At 39.1% G+C, this 14,770-nt stretch overlaps 1 protein-coding gene across 1 annotated transcript in view; it reads left to right on the forward strand.

Annotated features, from left to right (window-relative positions):
* The first annotated feature begins 223 nt into the window (after nucleotides 1-223).
* LOC133574502 (histone H4-like) overlaps nucleotides 224-14,770 on the forward strand; it is a 61,484-nt gene continuing 46,937 nt past the window's right edge. The window contains exon 1 of the mRNA XM_061926661.1: nucleotides 224-278. Within this exon, the coding sequence (XP_061782645.1) occupies nucleotides 224-278 (55 nt within the window). The remainder of the gene's footprint in view (nucleotides 279-14,770) is intronic.

A 14,770-nucleotide genomic window follows, 5' to 3' on the forward strand; every position in this document is an offset into this window, starting at 1 on the left:
CAATAATGATGTCCTTCTTTGGAGTTTGATCTAGGACTGCTTGTACTTGATCGTAAAAATCCTCCACCTCACTGTCCTCATACGTGGATGTTGGGGCATAGGCCTGAATGATGGTGATGTTAAATGGAGTTGCTCTCAATCGAATGGTAATAAGTCTGCTTGAGACTGGCCGGCAGCCCATGACAGTGTCCGTAATGTCTTTGTGAACAAGGAAACCAACACCATGCTGGTGTTTGTCTTCATTGCCACTGAAATAGAGCTTCTTGTGGCCTACGTCGGTTGATGTTTCACCGAATCCTTTCCAGTGAGCTACGCTGGAAGATATATAATAAAACCATAAAACAGGAAGTTGAGCCGGAACAAAAGAAAACCAAAACTAAAAGTCTAACCGAATATGACATTCGAATATCGATAATTTTAGATTTCAAGTTTTGATGTCATAGAAAAGTAACTTATTTTTTCTTTGTTTGGTAAATGTACAGACATATATTTATATTTTGAATAAACAATCTGACATAATACTTACCAGTAACAACCAATACATTTTACACCAATTTAATTGATCTTCAAAGTATAAATCAGCATTGCTTGTGATACACAGTGATGTATTTTCTCCATTATGTTTTGATGAGCTAAGAATTAGGCCACGGCAACCCTCTAACTTCACACAAACAGGGAGTTGGCCTTAATATCAAAATGTTTGCGTCCTGATGTTAGAATTTAGCTCCAAGCACTGCCGTGTCATAGCAACACAGGAGTATGCACACCTGAGACCTCTCTTGGGTCGCTCTTGTTTTCCTCGAGATATAAAATGCAGGTGAAGACACTGAAATGAGGTTTGTACGCTCTGCTGTTTACTTGGGTGAGAGGGATGACAATATTGAAAATGAAAGCAATAGAAATGACTGAGGAAAAACAAATTTTGCAGCAAAAACGCAATAAAAACATTTCTACATGAGAGGAAGGTGGAGAGAAGATTAAGTGAGCGGGTGTAAGCTCATAAAAAGGTCAAAAGAAATAAAAACACCGCAAGAATGAGGGAATTGCGACTCCTCAAAGGGAGGTAAGGTGATAAAGTATCTGCATGGTCACAAATTACAGAATTTACTTAATAGTGTGTTTAATTACTCAACTGCAGAGATGACCTAGAGTCTAGAATATATTTGGAACAGGCAAATAAATAGCTGATATTTAATACATTGAAAATAAACTATCATATTAGATATTTTGTCCACAAATAAATATTGATTCAATAAATAAATTACTGAACTAAGTACTTATTAAATACTGCATTAAAATAATGTAGTATTATTAAGGATGTTAAAATGTACAATTTAATTCATGTGATTAATCACAGAGAAGAATCACATTAATCATGTACACACTGAGATTAATCATCCAATAAAAAACACTTAAAAACTTTCGATAAAACTGTTACCAATTTTTGTGCAAAGAAATTACATGCATTCATTTAAAACGTTTAAAAATGTTCCGGGGCTCAAAGCCTGAGCCCCGGTATTAATGAACTAGCATCCAAGAAAAGATGGCAGGTATCTGGCTTGGGCACATCAGATTAGATCAGTGTGTTGCAAACTGAGCAGTTTAAAGTCCTGAATGGTTGGTTTATTCATTGTTATTTTATTTTCAAATTTATTAGCCTGTGGAAAAAGTTAATGTTGATATTTACCTCAAAAGGCTGCAAATAGAAAAGAGGCATTCAATTTTTATTTAAATTGTATTTGATATGCCATTGATATTTTTTAATTATTATTATTATTATTTGAAACTGGATTTTGCATGTCACTATAAAGTTATATAAGCCTTGCTTGTTCAATATTCAATGCACAACTTGTTTGGGTCCCTATTAAAAGGTTAATTTGTTCAACTTTGGCCCTCGGCTTTGTTCAGTTTTCAATTTTGGCCCACTCTGTATTTGAGTTTGACACCCCTGGTATAGCTGCTTAATTCAGACAAAAAGACAGTGCCATAGGAACGTTACTGGGTTTGAGGAACTACAAGAGAAAGTAAGATAAAATATTATTTTGATTTAATCGCGGCTTGCGCACAATAACTCCAATGTGTGACATGCAGTGAGACAAATGCTTCTAAATGTAGCTTTTTTTGGTGCGATACAACAACCTAATATTGTGACCGGTAAATGTATATACTGTTTGTGGAAAGTTTATTTTCAACCATGGTCTGAAAAAAATGCAACAAGTTTTGTATTCAAAATAAATATTTAACTCAAAATATACATTCTGATACTTTTGGAGAGAGTGGGTCTGGAAGGTTTAACTTGCAATCTAAAGAAAGCGCCTTCACAGACGACCCTTTTGCAGACATACTCAGAGAGAGAGTTAAAAAAGTGACTGTGCAGGAACACTTACACAAAAGTATATCCAATACATATTATTTAGATCAGGAGTTTGTAACCTTTTTGACCTCGGGGCCCGACTTTTGCACGACTGAGGGGCCTGGGGGCCACTCAAATATAAAAGGGAAACTGCACTTTTTGGGGAGAATTTTGCCTATCATTCACAATCCTTATGTAAGACAAGAACACATATATTCGTATTTTTTAATGCATTCTAAATAGTAAATTAGGGTAAAGCAGCCCCATGATGAACAACATAGCATCAGCTCAAAGTTAGTAGCAGTCATTGCGCCCTGTAGTCACGTGAGTTGTCATGAGGACTGTTCTCCTGCTCTTTTTCCTCCTGTCTTCCTAATCCCCTCCCCTCTTGTGTCTGTAAGTCTCCTATCCTGACATTAGTTTCAGGTGAGCTGCCAGTCGTCTGAGCCCACCTGTCTCTAATCAACCACCAGACTTAAACCCTGGATCTCCACTCAGCCGGTGCCAGTACTTCCGTTGTCTGCGGTAGAGTTTAGTCTGAGCATACGTACTCTTGTCTTTTTCCCTGGACCTTTTGTAATCCTGTTTTTTGTATTTCCTCAGGTATAAGACAGATGTTGACCCGGTTTTCCTGGAGCTGAACTTTTGTTACAACTGATTTATTTTCTCCAGTGATTTTTTGTTAGCAAAAAGAGACTTTTACGGATCTGCACCTGGATTCTAATTTTTTGAGATCACAACATGAGTGCCTTTTGACCAACCAGTGAGGAGATCGCCTGAAACCGAGTTGGCCATATTCTCTTTATACACAACTTTGAACAATAGCCACTGATCTAGACCACAGGGGAGTCTGTTAAATGCAGCTTAGGCCCCTTCTACCAATGGTGTGCCGTCAGGGCCAGCAAGGCCTTCTCTGCTGGCCTAACATAACCAGAAATCATGATCATAATTAAAGATACAATTATTTTTTTTATTTACTTTCCCTAAATATCTAAAATTATTTATATTCTCTTAATGTTCTATTATGCTCGTTCCAGTGCTGTTGTTTTTATTTTTAGTTTGTATCCAATCAGAATTCAGCTATCTTATGTTGCCATGCTGTACCAAATCTGCCAGACGCCTGCAAGATCAACAATGCAGGCGTCTATGAACGGGGACATACAGGTGATAGACAGTTGTGATAGCCAATCAGATCACAAGTTGTTGTCAGTAAGGCATTCTAGCTGGCCTCACGTTGAACGTGACAATTACGCGTCCTGTGATTGGATACTCATCGGGACCGTTAGCAGATGAATTTGAGAACACATAGAGTTGAGAGACAGTTGCGATAGCCAATCAGATCACAAGTTGATGACAGTAGCTGTTCTGTTACAACCAAAAGTTGTAAACTCTTGTTAAAGTGTGTCATGATTGTCATTTAATTAACATTGTTACATGTGTATTTGTTGCCATCATGTGGTCAGGGCAGTTAATATATATTTGTGAAGTGTGTACTTTGAATCAAACTTTATTGACCGGAAGTTGCATAAGCCAAGCAGAAAAATGTACGGTATATGTTTTAATTGCTAATGCATTTTAATAGAATTTTAAATGCGCCAAAAAATAACCTGTTTTGTATACTGTTGATGTGATTCAATGCCAAGGTGGGAAACGCACAGCGCGACACTGCCTAAGGTTATCCAGGGTAAATCCCACCTAACCTTATCCTTGTCCACACACACACAATGGTCGTTTAAGAGCCCCTTGCCCCCCTCCGTCCGCCGGCACAACGCGACCTAGTACGCATGCGCAGAAAATGCGCACATTATAGTTCACCTCCAGTGTTGCTTTGTGTGCAAGTTCTTAAATTTAACTTATCTGAACAATATCCAGTGTTGTGGTATTTCAATTAACTGGAATCCAGTGTGCTGTAGTGAATCACACCTGAGCCATCATAAAGTAATCAAATCTTTAATAGACATGTGAAAGTAAACAATGTGATAAAGAACATTTTACATCAATCAATTCAGGGATCTAGATATCTGGTCAGGACACTCCTCACTCGTTTGCCTTCACCTTCATTGTCAATTTGTTTTTGGTGACTTTATATACTCTGGACCTAGACGTTGAGTCCGCGACATACATGGCGGACAATAACTGATACGGTCTGCTTTGCCAGTCCTAAAGCATTCGCCATTTTTGGTAGTCTTTCCTCGACGGCCAGGTAATACAAAGCACACGCTACCTTTTTTTTCACATTCTTGTTATCTCTCCTTTGACAAATGGACAAAGTTTTTCGGTAAGTAGAATCACAGCTGACGTGGACATTCGAAAGTTCTCTTGCCGTCTGAGATGTGTTGTATCCGGAATAGCTGCAATCGTGCATTTTCTTGTTTTAAGGTATTCAAGTGTGATTTCCACAAGCGTCTGTACAGACGGAAGGGGAAACACGGGCATGTCTGGATGACTCGCCTCCATATTTCCAGTGGTTAGCGCCGAGTTACGAAACCGCTTGTTATGAAGCTGGCTGTGAGGTGCGGTCTTTCTGGCGTCACTTCCTGTGTGAGGCGTGGTCTTCCTGGCGTCACTTCCTCTCCGACCTCAGTTTGTAAACAATCCATGAGCCCATACAAAGCTAAGAGCCGGAGATTCAAGAAATAGACGGCGCACTTACCTGTGTAAAAAATTATCCAAGGAGGGGAACCTTAAACAATGAATTAGTGTGGCCAAAACAGGGCTAAACCTTAGACTCATCACAGGTCCACCATATACTTCAGCTATACGATTGCCAAATTATGTTTTGCATGACAAATGGTCATACAATATACTGTAAGTCTTAGTAAAGTGTTGAATATACATTACTGTATAAAACTGACTCAGCAAAATTTTACTGCGTTGATGAAAGTCCATTACTTTTCCTGGAAAATTTACCTTTAATGTTGACAGGTAAGATTCAGACTTAAATGCAGTCTGACTTAAATAGATGAATATAGAAGGGAGGTTTCTTTCCAGTAAATCATTCGATTCCAGGGCACATTAGGCACTTTGTCACGTCAGAGTCGAGTGAAACCACATACCTTGGACTATCTCTGTTTTTGAATACCCCCTTCTGCTTAACTGCTGTGATTATAGACAATTAAGGATAAGTGGGTTGGGCCGCACAACGGGCAGGCAGGCAGTGGTTTGGCATGGGCGGGAGGATGCCTGGTCGAGGTGGATCATGAGGGATGCAGCACTAATGTGAACACAAATTAATCGTCAATAACCATAAAGCTAATGGAATTAGAAGCACATTAGCAGCACTTTTGAGATGCTATTATTAGACCCTGAGGATTTTTTCACTCAAGTAATGGTGTCCATTACTTATTACAATGTTCCCTGATTACAAAGGGATTGCTGCGTTGATAATTTACATACATATCATCACTATTTGTTGAGAAAAGTAAACTTAGTAAAGAATGTATACAAATACACAACAACTTCAGAAGCAGCTTAGGGGCACAACACAATGTGAGCGCTCTATCACGGCGACATCTATCCTTGTCAACCGTTTACACAGCAGTGACGCGCATGTCAGGGGAGGCAGGTGAGGCGGGGCCTCACGTGCCATCATGGAAAGAAAAAAAATTAAATTGTTATATGTATCCAGTGATTATACTATAAAGTTATTTTCCATTTAACTTCACCAGTTTTAGATTATTTTTATTCAAAATCGCAGAATTTTCACATTTGCCGTTCAAATACTGAGAAGAGACTTGCGGTGATCAGCAGCCAGTTGAGCCTCGCCATGGATTGCGCAATGACTCGGCTAACTGCTGGCCTGCTGTGCAGTGAGACCGTATTGCTATATGAATTATATTATACATTTCCATAGTTTAGTTAGCTGAGGTATATAATGTACAGTGTATTTTGTCAACAACTGTATGTGTGTAACGTATTTCTTGTGCTGAGCAATCATAAAACGGCTGCGAAGACGCACTGGCTGAGGCTCGCAGTAATCCCGCCTCCTTTTAGTAGAGGGCGCTAGTGATCCCAGGGAGCATTTTTGCGACTACTCGGCTGCAGAATAAGTGACAACAAGCAGCAACAGTTAGCGGTTGTTTATTTTTTCCTCTCGCCTGGACTTTTAACATGGAGGAGTACATATCTAAAATAAAACAGTTTTTTAAACTGGACTTTCAATCGAAGCAGGAGGTAATAATTAAAGGAAGATCTCCATCAAGACAGAGAGACTTTTAAAACTGAAGAAAGATGAGGAAGACTTCTATAAACAAGTTATCGATGCTTTTGTTCAGAAGTGGCGCATGGACTTCATTTATAAGTAAAGGTAAGACCATAATAAAGTTTTTTTTTTATTAAATATGCTTTTTTGTGTGCTACAGTTTGCATGTGTAAAGTTAAAGTTAAGTTAAAGTACTAATGATTGTCACACACACTAGGTGTGGTGAAATTTGTCCTCTGCATTTGACCCATCCCCTTGATCACCCCCTGGGAGGTGAGGGGAGCAGTGGGCAGCAGCGGCGCCGCGCCCGGGAATCTTTTTTGGTGATTTAACCCCCAATTCCAACCCTTGATGCTGAGTGCCAAAAAGGGAAGAATGCTTGTATGAGGTTTTAAATATGACCCGTTAACTGCTGCCAATCAAATGGTGAATAAGATACTCTTTAGGGTTCATATGTTTGTAAATCTGACTGTGATGAAGTCAGTGCCTCACCAGCCATGAACCTCACCGCACGTCACTGCTACACAGTCTGTGTAAACACTGACAAAGTGAGAATGTTACTATTTGCATCTATAACAACAACAGTAGGTGCTGCCTATAATATTATTTATATGGTGTCATATATTACATGCGTATGTTTATGACTGTGCATTTTCTGCCTACAGATTGATTTTTCATTTTTCTTCGTCACTGTTTAACCAATCATGTTGTGCTTAATGAGGCCAGTCACCAACAAATAGATCTGTTGCAGGCTGCGGGCAGACTGAGAATTAGCATGAATTATCATTCATTTCTGTTGGCCTCAGGAGGACTAGATGTTGGTAATCAGATTCACACACATGATGCAGCACTGACAGCACTTATGGCGACTCATGTGGGGAGGTGGTCCAACGGCCACCTAAGCTTTTGAAGCAGCCTCCCTTACTGTCTGGTTGTTACATCACATGAATCCTGATGCATTGTGGGAACAGATCATAGCCCAGGCCTTTAAGATATATGCTCTAAAGTGATTTAGGGAGTGGGGGAAATGGTTGTGATCCAAAGTTAAGATGTGCATCATTTGTCTCCAAAAACAAGCCAATTTCCTCATGGCGAGGATTCAGCCAAGAGCTGGATATTGTTCCAGCAGCTTACTCAAGCTCCAGCATATTTCCATGGATACAGTATTTTAAAGTAGTCTACAAGGCTTTCAAAATGCCACTTAAACATGAAAAATATGGAGAGGATTGATGACTTACTGGGGATACATTTGCCCAAAAAGGACAGTGACGATGAAAAGATTCCATCCATGCATTTTTCTACCGCTTGTCCCTTTCGGGGTCGCGGGGGTGCTGGAGGTTATTTTCTTTAATTCATCAACAGGTATGCCAGATATTCTCTAAATCAAATGGTTGTTATCATTTGTGTCACAAGAGCCTGAAAGTGCACAGTTTTTTTAATTTTCTAGAACACTCATGAAAACCATAAGTACGCAGTCCACAATGGCTCATTAAAGCATCTTTTACATTCAGGAACTACACTCAAGTGAAGTGAAGTGAATTATATTTATATAGCGATTTTCTCAAGTGACTCAAAGCGCTTTACATTGTGAAACCCAATATCTAAGTTACATTTAAACTAGTGTTGGTGGAACTGCGAGCAAGTGGGTAAAGTGTCTTGCCCAAGGACAAAACGGCAGTAACTAGGATGGCGGAAGTGGGAATTGAACCTGCAACCCTGAAGTTGCTGGCACGGCCGCTCTACCAACCGAGCTATACTGCCCCTGAACAAAAATATAAACGCAACACTCTTGTTTTTGCTTCCATTTTTCATAAATTGAAGTCAAAAATCTAGAACTTTTATTATATACACAAACGTATGTTCACAAATCTGTCCAAATCTGTGTTAGTGAGCATTTCTTCTTTGCCAAAATATTCCATCACACCTTACAGGTGTGGCATATTAAGATGCTGATGAAACAGCATGATTATTGGAGAGGTGTTCTCTTGACAAATGAGACCTGGTTTTCACTGTTTGGGCAGATGGCAGACAGCTTGTGTGGCGTTGTGTGGGAGAGCGGTCAGTATGCCAACTGCAGGCTCCCTCAAAACTCTACACATTAGTGGCATTGTGCTGTGTGATAAAACTGCACATTTCATGGTGGCCTTTTATTGCGGGCAGCCTACGGCACACCAGTGCAATAATCATGCTGATTAATCAGCATCTTGATATGCCACACCTGTGAGGTGGGATGGATTATCTTGGCAAAGGAGAAGCGCTTACCAACACAGATTTAGACAGATTTGTGAACAATATTTGAGAGGAATAGGTATTTTGTGTATGTAGAAACGTTTTAGATCCATGAGTTCAAGTCATGGATCTTTGCACGTTTGGACTGCAAGAATTAGGGCTAAAGCTACAACAATGTTGCGTTACAGGTGTACTGAGAAGGCAGAATTTTCGAGTTCCTAGTCGGTACTTTCAATTGCAACACCCCCCAGAGGTCGGATTTTCTACAAACCCCGTTTCCATATGAGTTGGGAAATTGTGTTAGATGTAAATATAAACGGAATACAATGATTTGCAAATCATTTTCAGGGTCACCACTTTGTCAACAAATGTGCGAGCAAATTGTTGAACAGTTTAAGAAAAACCTTTCTCAACCAACTATTGCAAGGAATTTAGGGATTTCACCATATACGGTCCGTAATATCATCAAAGGGTTCAGAGAATCTGGAGAAATCACTGCATGTAAGCAGCTAAGCCTGTGACCTTCAATCCCTCAGGCTGTACTGCACCAACAAGCGACATCAGTGTGTAAAGGATATCACCACGTAGGCTCAGGAACACTTCAGAAACCCACTGTCAGTAACTACAGTTGGTCACTACATCTGTAAGTGCAAGTTAAAACTCTCCTATGCAAGGCGAAAATCGTTTATCAACAACACCCAGAAACGCCGTCGGCTTCACTGGGCCCCAAGTTCTTCAACAGACCCGGCCGCTCACTGTTAAAGACAACAGATGATTAGATTAACACGTACCACCTGTGAAACCGCTCCTACCCGATGGTGCTCGTCCCCAGCACCATGGACAGCGGCGGTGACCTTTGCTCCTGCAAGCGCGCTGTCCACATCTCCCTCCACATTGTTTTTTTCATCAACATGATGCGCACCGTGGTGACAATGCTGGCACATTGTTAGTCAACACACGCACACACAGCACTTGCAAGCAGAAACAGTGTGAAGAAAAAAGAGGGAGAATGGACATATTTTGGCTTTAAAACTAACAATAAAGTTGGGGCTACAAACACTGAACCACTGCTCAACAAACGGTGCTATAAAGCAGTGGTCCCCAACCACCGGTCCGGGGACTGGTACCGGTCCGTGACGCATTTGCTACTGGACCACACAGAAACATGAATTAATTTATAAACTACTGCATGTTCTCCGACTTAACTTTCGCCTGTCCCACTAAACACACCAATAAGTTTGTTATAGATTACAACTCCTTTGTTATAATACATGGGACAATGCACATAAATGAACATATGACATGTTAATGTGCCAGATTGTAGCCAAAGGCTAATTTCCATCTGCAGTGCCCTGCAGGGTCATAGTATATATCAGGGGTTCTTAAGCTTTTTGACCTCGGGACCCAACTTTTCCACTACAGAGGAGCCCGGGGACAACTCCAATATTAACACTGAATTAGTCATCTTAACCTTGATTTTGATCATATTAAAAAAATTATATCTAGCGTACTTACAGTTTACAACCTTGTCAAATGATATAAAAGCATGTGTCAATCACAAAGATTATATTAATATATTATACAAATAAACTTTAGGCTTAGGTCAGGCTGATTTGAAAAATAAGTACTAACCAAATAAACAATACATTTAAATACAAGATTGTGGGGGGAGGTGTAGTCAGCGCTGCTTGCAGGAGGAAAAGTCACCGCCGCTGGCCAATGGCACTGAGGACGAGCGCCATCGGGCAGGGGCGGAGCATGTGCTGACGGCGAGACACAGCTGGCAGGTGATTAGATTTCACAGGTGGTACGTGTTAATCTAATCATCTGTTGTCTTTAACAGTAAGCGGCCGGGAGCAGAGGGGGAGAGAGGTACGGACGTGGCTGAAAAGTCACGTTCTGGGAAAAGGAAACAATTGATAAAACATATGAGCATTAAAACTTTGTTAAAACCTGCAAGCATGGATCCTGTGAAGTGTCTGTCAGTGGGACCGCTAGGAAGCGACTTCCACAAATATGTATTATGTTGTGCTAAAATAAATAGACTTAATTAATAACAAATATGTTTCTTAACTAAACTGTCAATACAATTAAAGTACGAATAAAAATAAAACTTCACCACTTTAGTCATACTTTTGTCTAGCTTAAGAAATGTTGCTTTGACATTAGCGCTAGACTTCTTCTGTTTGTTTTATATCGTCATTACTGACACAAGTGGTGGAAAAGTGTATCACAACTGAGTACTGCTGCTGCCTATACGGACCACAGCTGAAAAACTCATTTAATACATTCTAGGGGGCGCTCGCCCTTTGGTTAAGAAACACTAAGACTATGTCTTCGCAAAGAAACACGCCCAGGGCTCCCACAACGTCAGCTTTATAGTGAGTTTATTTTTTATGCTAATTTTTTTGCTGTTTTTGTCTGCCACACGTGGACAGCCGGTCCATGAAAATAATGCATACATTAAACTGGGCCCTGGTGGAAAAAAGGTTGGGGACCCCTGCTTTAAAGCATACCTAGTTCAAAGCTAGTGAGCGTCTCTCCTTTGTGTTTTAGCTACTTCTAAATCACTAATCCTCGTCTGAATGGTGACAAATAAACTATTTCTTACAAGTATCATCCCTGCAGGACGAGGAATAGCTTAACATGCTTCACTACACACCGTATGAGGAAACAATAGCTAACCACTAACAGCCAGCTAGCTGTCCTGAATGTAAACAAAAGGTTGGATCTACACTGATAACGATAATAACAATATCAAGTACAAGAGCTGTATCTAGTTGATACTGCAATGATTACATTGACATTTTTTATCGGCACAAAATCTTTTTTTCACTGTTTAATTTCTATTGTGTTTGTTAACTCAGGAAATACACATGAACATTTTAAAGATGACCAATGTATGACACTGTAACTACTTGGTATCAGATCGTTACCCAAATTTGTGGTATCACCCAAAACTAGGGATGTCCGATAATGGCTTTTTGCCGATATCCGATAGTCCGATATTGTCCAACTCTTTAATTACCGATACCGATATCAACCGATACCGATATCAACCGATATATGCAGTCGTGGAATTAACACATTATTATGCCTAATTTGGACAACCGGGTATGATGAAGATAAGGTACTTTTAAAAAAAATATAAATAAATTAAAAACATTTTCTTGAATAAAAAAGAAAGTAAAACAATATAAAAACATAGAAACCAGAATATTAATAACAGAAAGAAACAACCCTTTTGTGTGAATGAGTGTAAATGGGGGAGGGAGTTTTTTTTGGGTTGGTGCACTAATTGTAAGTGTATCTTGTGTTTTTTATGTTGATTTAATAAAAAAAAACAATTTAAAAAAAAACGATACTGATAATAAAAAAAACCGATACCGATAATTAAAACAATACATTTTAACGCATTTATCGGTCGATAATATCGTATCAGAACAACAGAACAATAAGTGCTTCTTAGATTTTAACAGAAGTGTAGATAAAACATGTTAAAACAGAAAATAACCAGATATTAACAGTAAATACACACATAGATTAATAATCCATCCATTTTCTACTGCTTGTCCCTCATCATTTTGACACAATACTACAATGGGAAATGACACAATATGTACTGCGTTCGTCAGCAGCCAAATTAGAAGCCTTCGTAACCAGTTTGCTTACTTACTACTATGTAAGGTATACCGGTATTAGTATAGTGCCACGATACTCATGAATCATTTTCAGTACTGCCTCTGAAAGGTACCGGTCCACCACCCGCCCGCATCATGTTGTGTCATTGCTGGTTTACGAGCAGACGAGCATGTTCTGCAGCGCACAATCACAGAGTACTTACAAGCAGACACAGTGTGTGGATAAAAAAGGGAGAACGGACGCATTTTAGCTTAAAAACTAACGATAAAGGTGAAGTTATAACACTAAAACGCCCTCAGGAAGAGGTGATTTAGGACATAGCGGTTAAAGTCCAACCACTAATCACTAATCCTCGCCTCCACGAGGACAAATAAAGTAAGTTTCTTACAAGTATCATCCCTGCAGGACGAGGAATAGCTAAACATGCTTCACTACACACCATAGCTCACCAATGTCAAAATGTAAACAAATGCCATTGGTGGATCTACACCCAACATCCACTGTAATGATACCAAGTACAGTAGCGTATCTCGTCGATACTACTATGATTGCGTCAATATTTTTTTTAGCATCACAACATCTTCTTTCGTTTAAAAAAATGTATATTATGTTTATAAACTCAGGAAATATGTCCCTGGACACATTAGAATTTTGAAGATGACCAATGTATGATCCTGTAACTACTTGGTATCGGATTGATACCCAAATTTGTGGTATCATCCACAACTAATGTAAAGTATCAAACAACAGAAGAATAAGTGATTATTACATTTTAACAGAAGTGTAGATAGAACATGTTAAAAGAGAAAGTATGCAGATATTAAAAGTAAATGAACAAGTTGATTAATAATTAATTTTCTACCACGTGTCCTTAATAATGTTGACAAAATAATAGAATGATAAATGACACGATATGTTACTGTATATGTCAGCAGACTAAATTAGGAGCCTTTGTTTGCTTACTTACTACTAAAAGACAAGTTGTCTAGTATGTTCACTATTTTATTTAAGGACAAAGGTGCAATAAAAAACTAATTTTTGGTTAAAATAAAGCCAAATATGCAATTTTTTGTGGTCCCCTTTATTTAGAAAAGTATCGAAATAATGTTGGTACCGGTACCAACATATTGGTATCGGGACAACACTACTTACTAGTAAAAGGGAAGATGTTCACTATGTTATTTAATGCCGAAATTGTTCTTTGACTGCAATAATTAAAAAAAAGTTTTATGTATCATAATATTTTTGGTTAAAATAAAACCAATAATGCCATTTTTTAGTCCCCTTTTTTTAGAAAAGTATTGTACCGGTACCAAAATCTTGGTATCGGGACAACCTTAGTGTAGCTGCAGCCCAGTAATGTAAAACCGGTAGAAATGCAAGGCTCGTTATGTGAAGCTTTCTAATAAAAATTCTTCAACTCAGTGATGTGCATCAGGAGGCAGCCAGAATAAAACTTCCAACAGATTGCACTGTGTTCAGATTCTAGATTACCTTCACTTTTACCCAAAGGATCAGTTTGTTTTTGTGCTCCATGAAACAAGATACATTATTCATGGGCTCAAATACTCAGAGAAATCGCTCAAATGTTGGCGGTCTGTCGAGCTATGAGAACCAGTGAATCATTTGCCAATTATGTCCCTGCTTATGGAAGAGTGCTCACACACTCACATTCACCTTCACTCTCTCTCACACACACGCACACACACACACACTTTACCTGAGACATTAGATGGGATCAAACATGTTAGTAATGACTGAAAGTGGTGTACAGTAACTGGCAGGCAATACAAAGCATGGTGGCACTCATGTCAAGCCCGGTCAACATTTGAATGCCTTAAAGGGGAACTGCAGGTTTTTTTGTGGAATTTTGCCTATTGTTTACAATCATCATGGGAGACAAGAACACATATGTCTTTTTTTTTTTTTAGGATTTTAAAGTTGATAAAGAACACTTGGAAGATGTGGCTAATGGGATTCACCATTGTAGCCTTCAAAGCCCTCTGGAACAACTTTAAAACCATCCATCAATGTTTTATATACAGGCTGCAAGTCTATGTATATTGTAGTTACAGACAGATTCAGAACAATATGTAATATGTGCAATATTTACAGTATTTTGACCATTTTAATCATGATTATCTGATTTATTCGGCGCATTGATTTCCATTTCCATAGCAGCGCGCTTCCGACTTCTGGCAACAAATGTGTGTTTTTACTTCCGAATACTAAGGCGCGTGTGTGTTGTAATCATGGCAGACTTTGTAACTGACAACAAAGACGACTATTTTTGGACAAATAAGGATGCACAACTGTACCATGAATTGATTACGTGGACCCCGACT

This window comes from Nerophis lumbriciformis, linkage group LG32, assembly GCF_033978685.3.
Source record: "Nerophis lumbriciformis linkage group LG32, RoL_Nlum_v2.1, whole genome shotgun sequence".
In the NCBI taxonomy this organism is placed as follows: Eukaryota; Metazoa; Chordata; class Actinopteri; order Syngnathiformes; family Syngnathidae; genus Nerophis; species Nerophis lumbriciformis.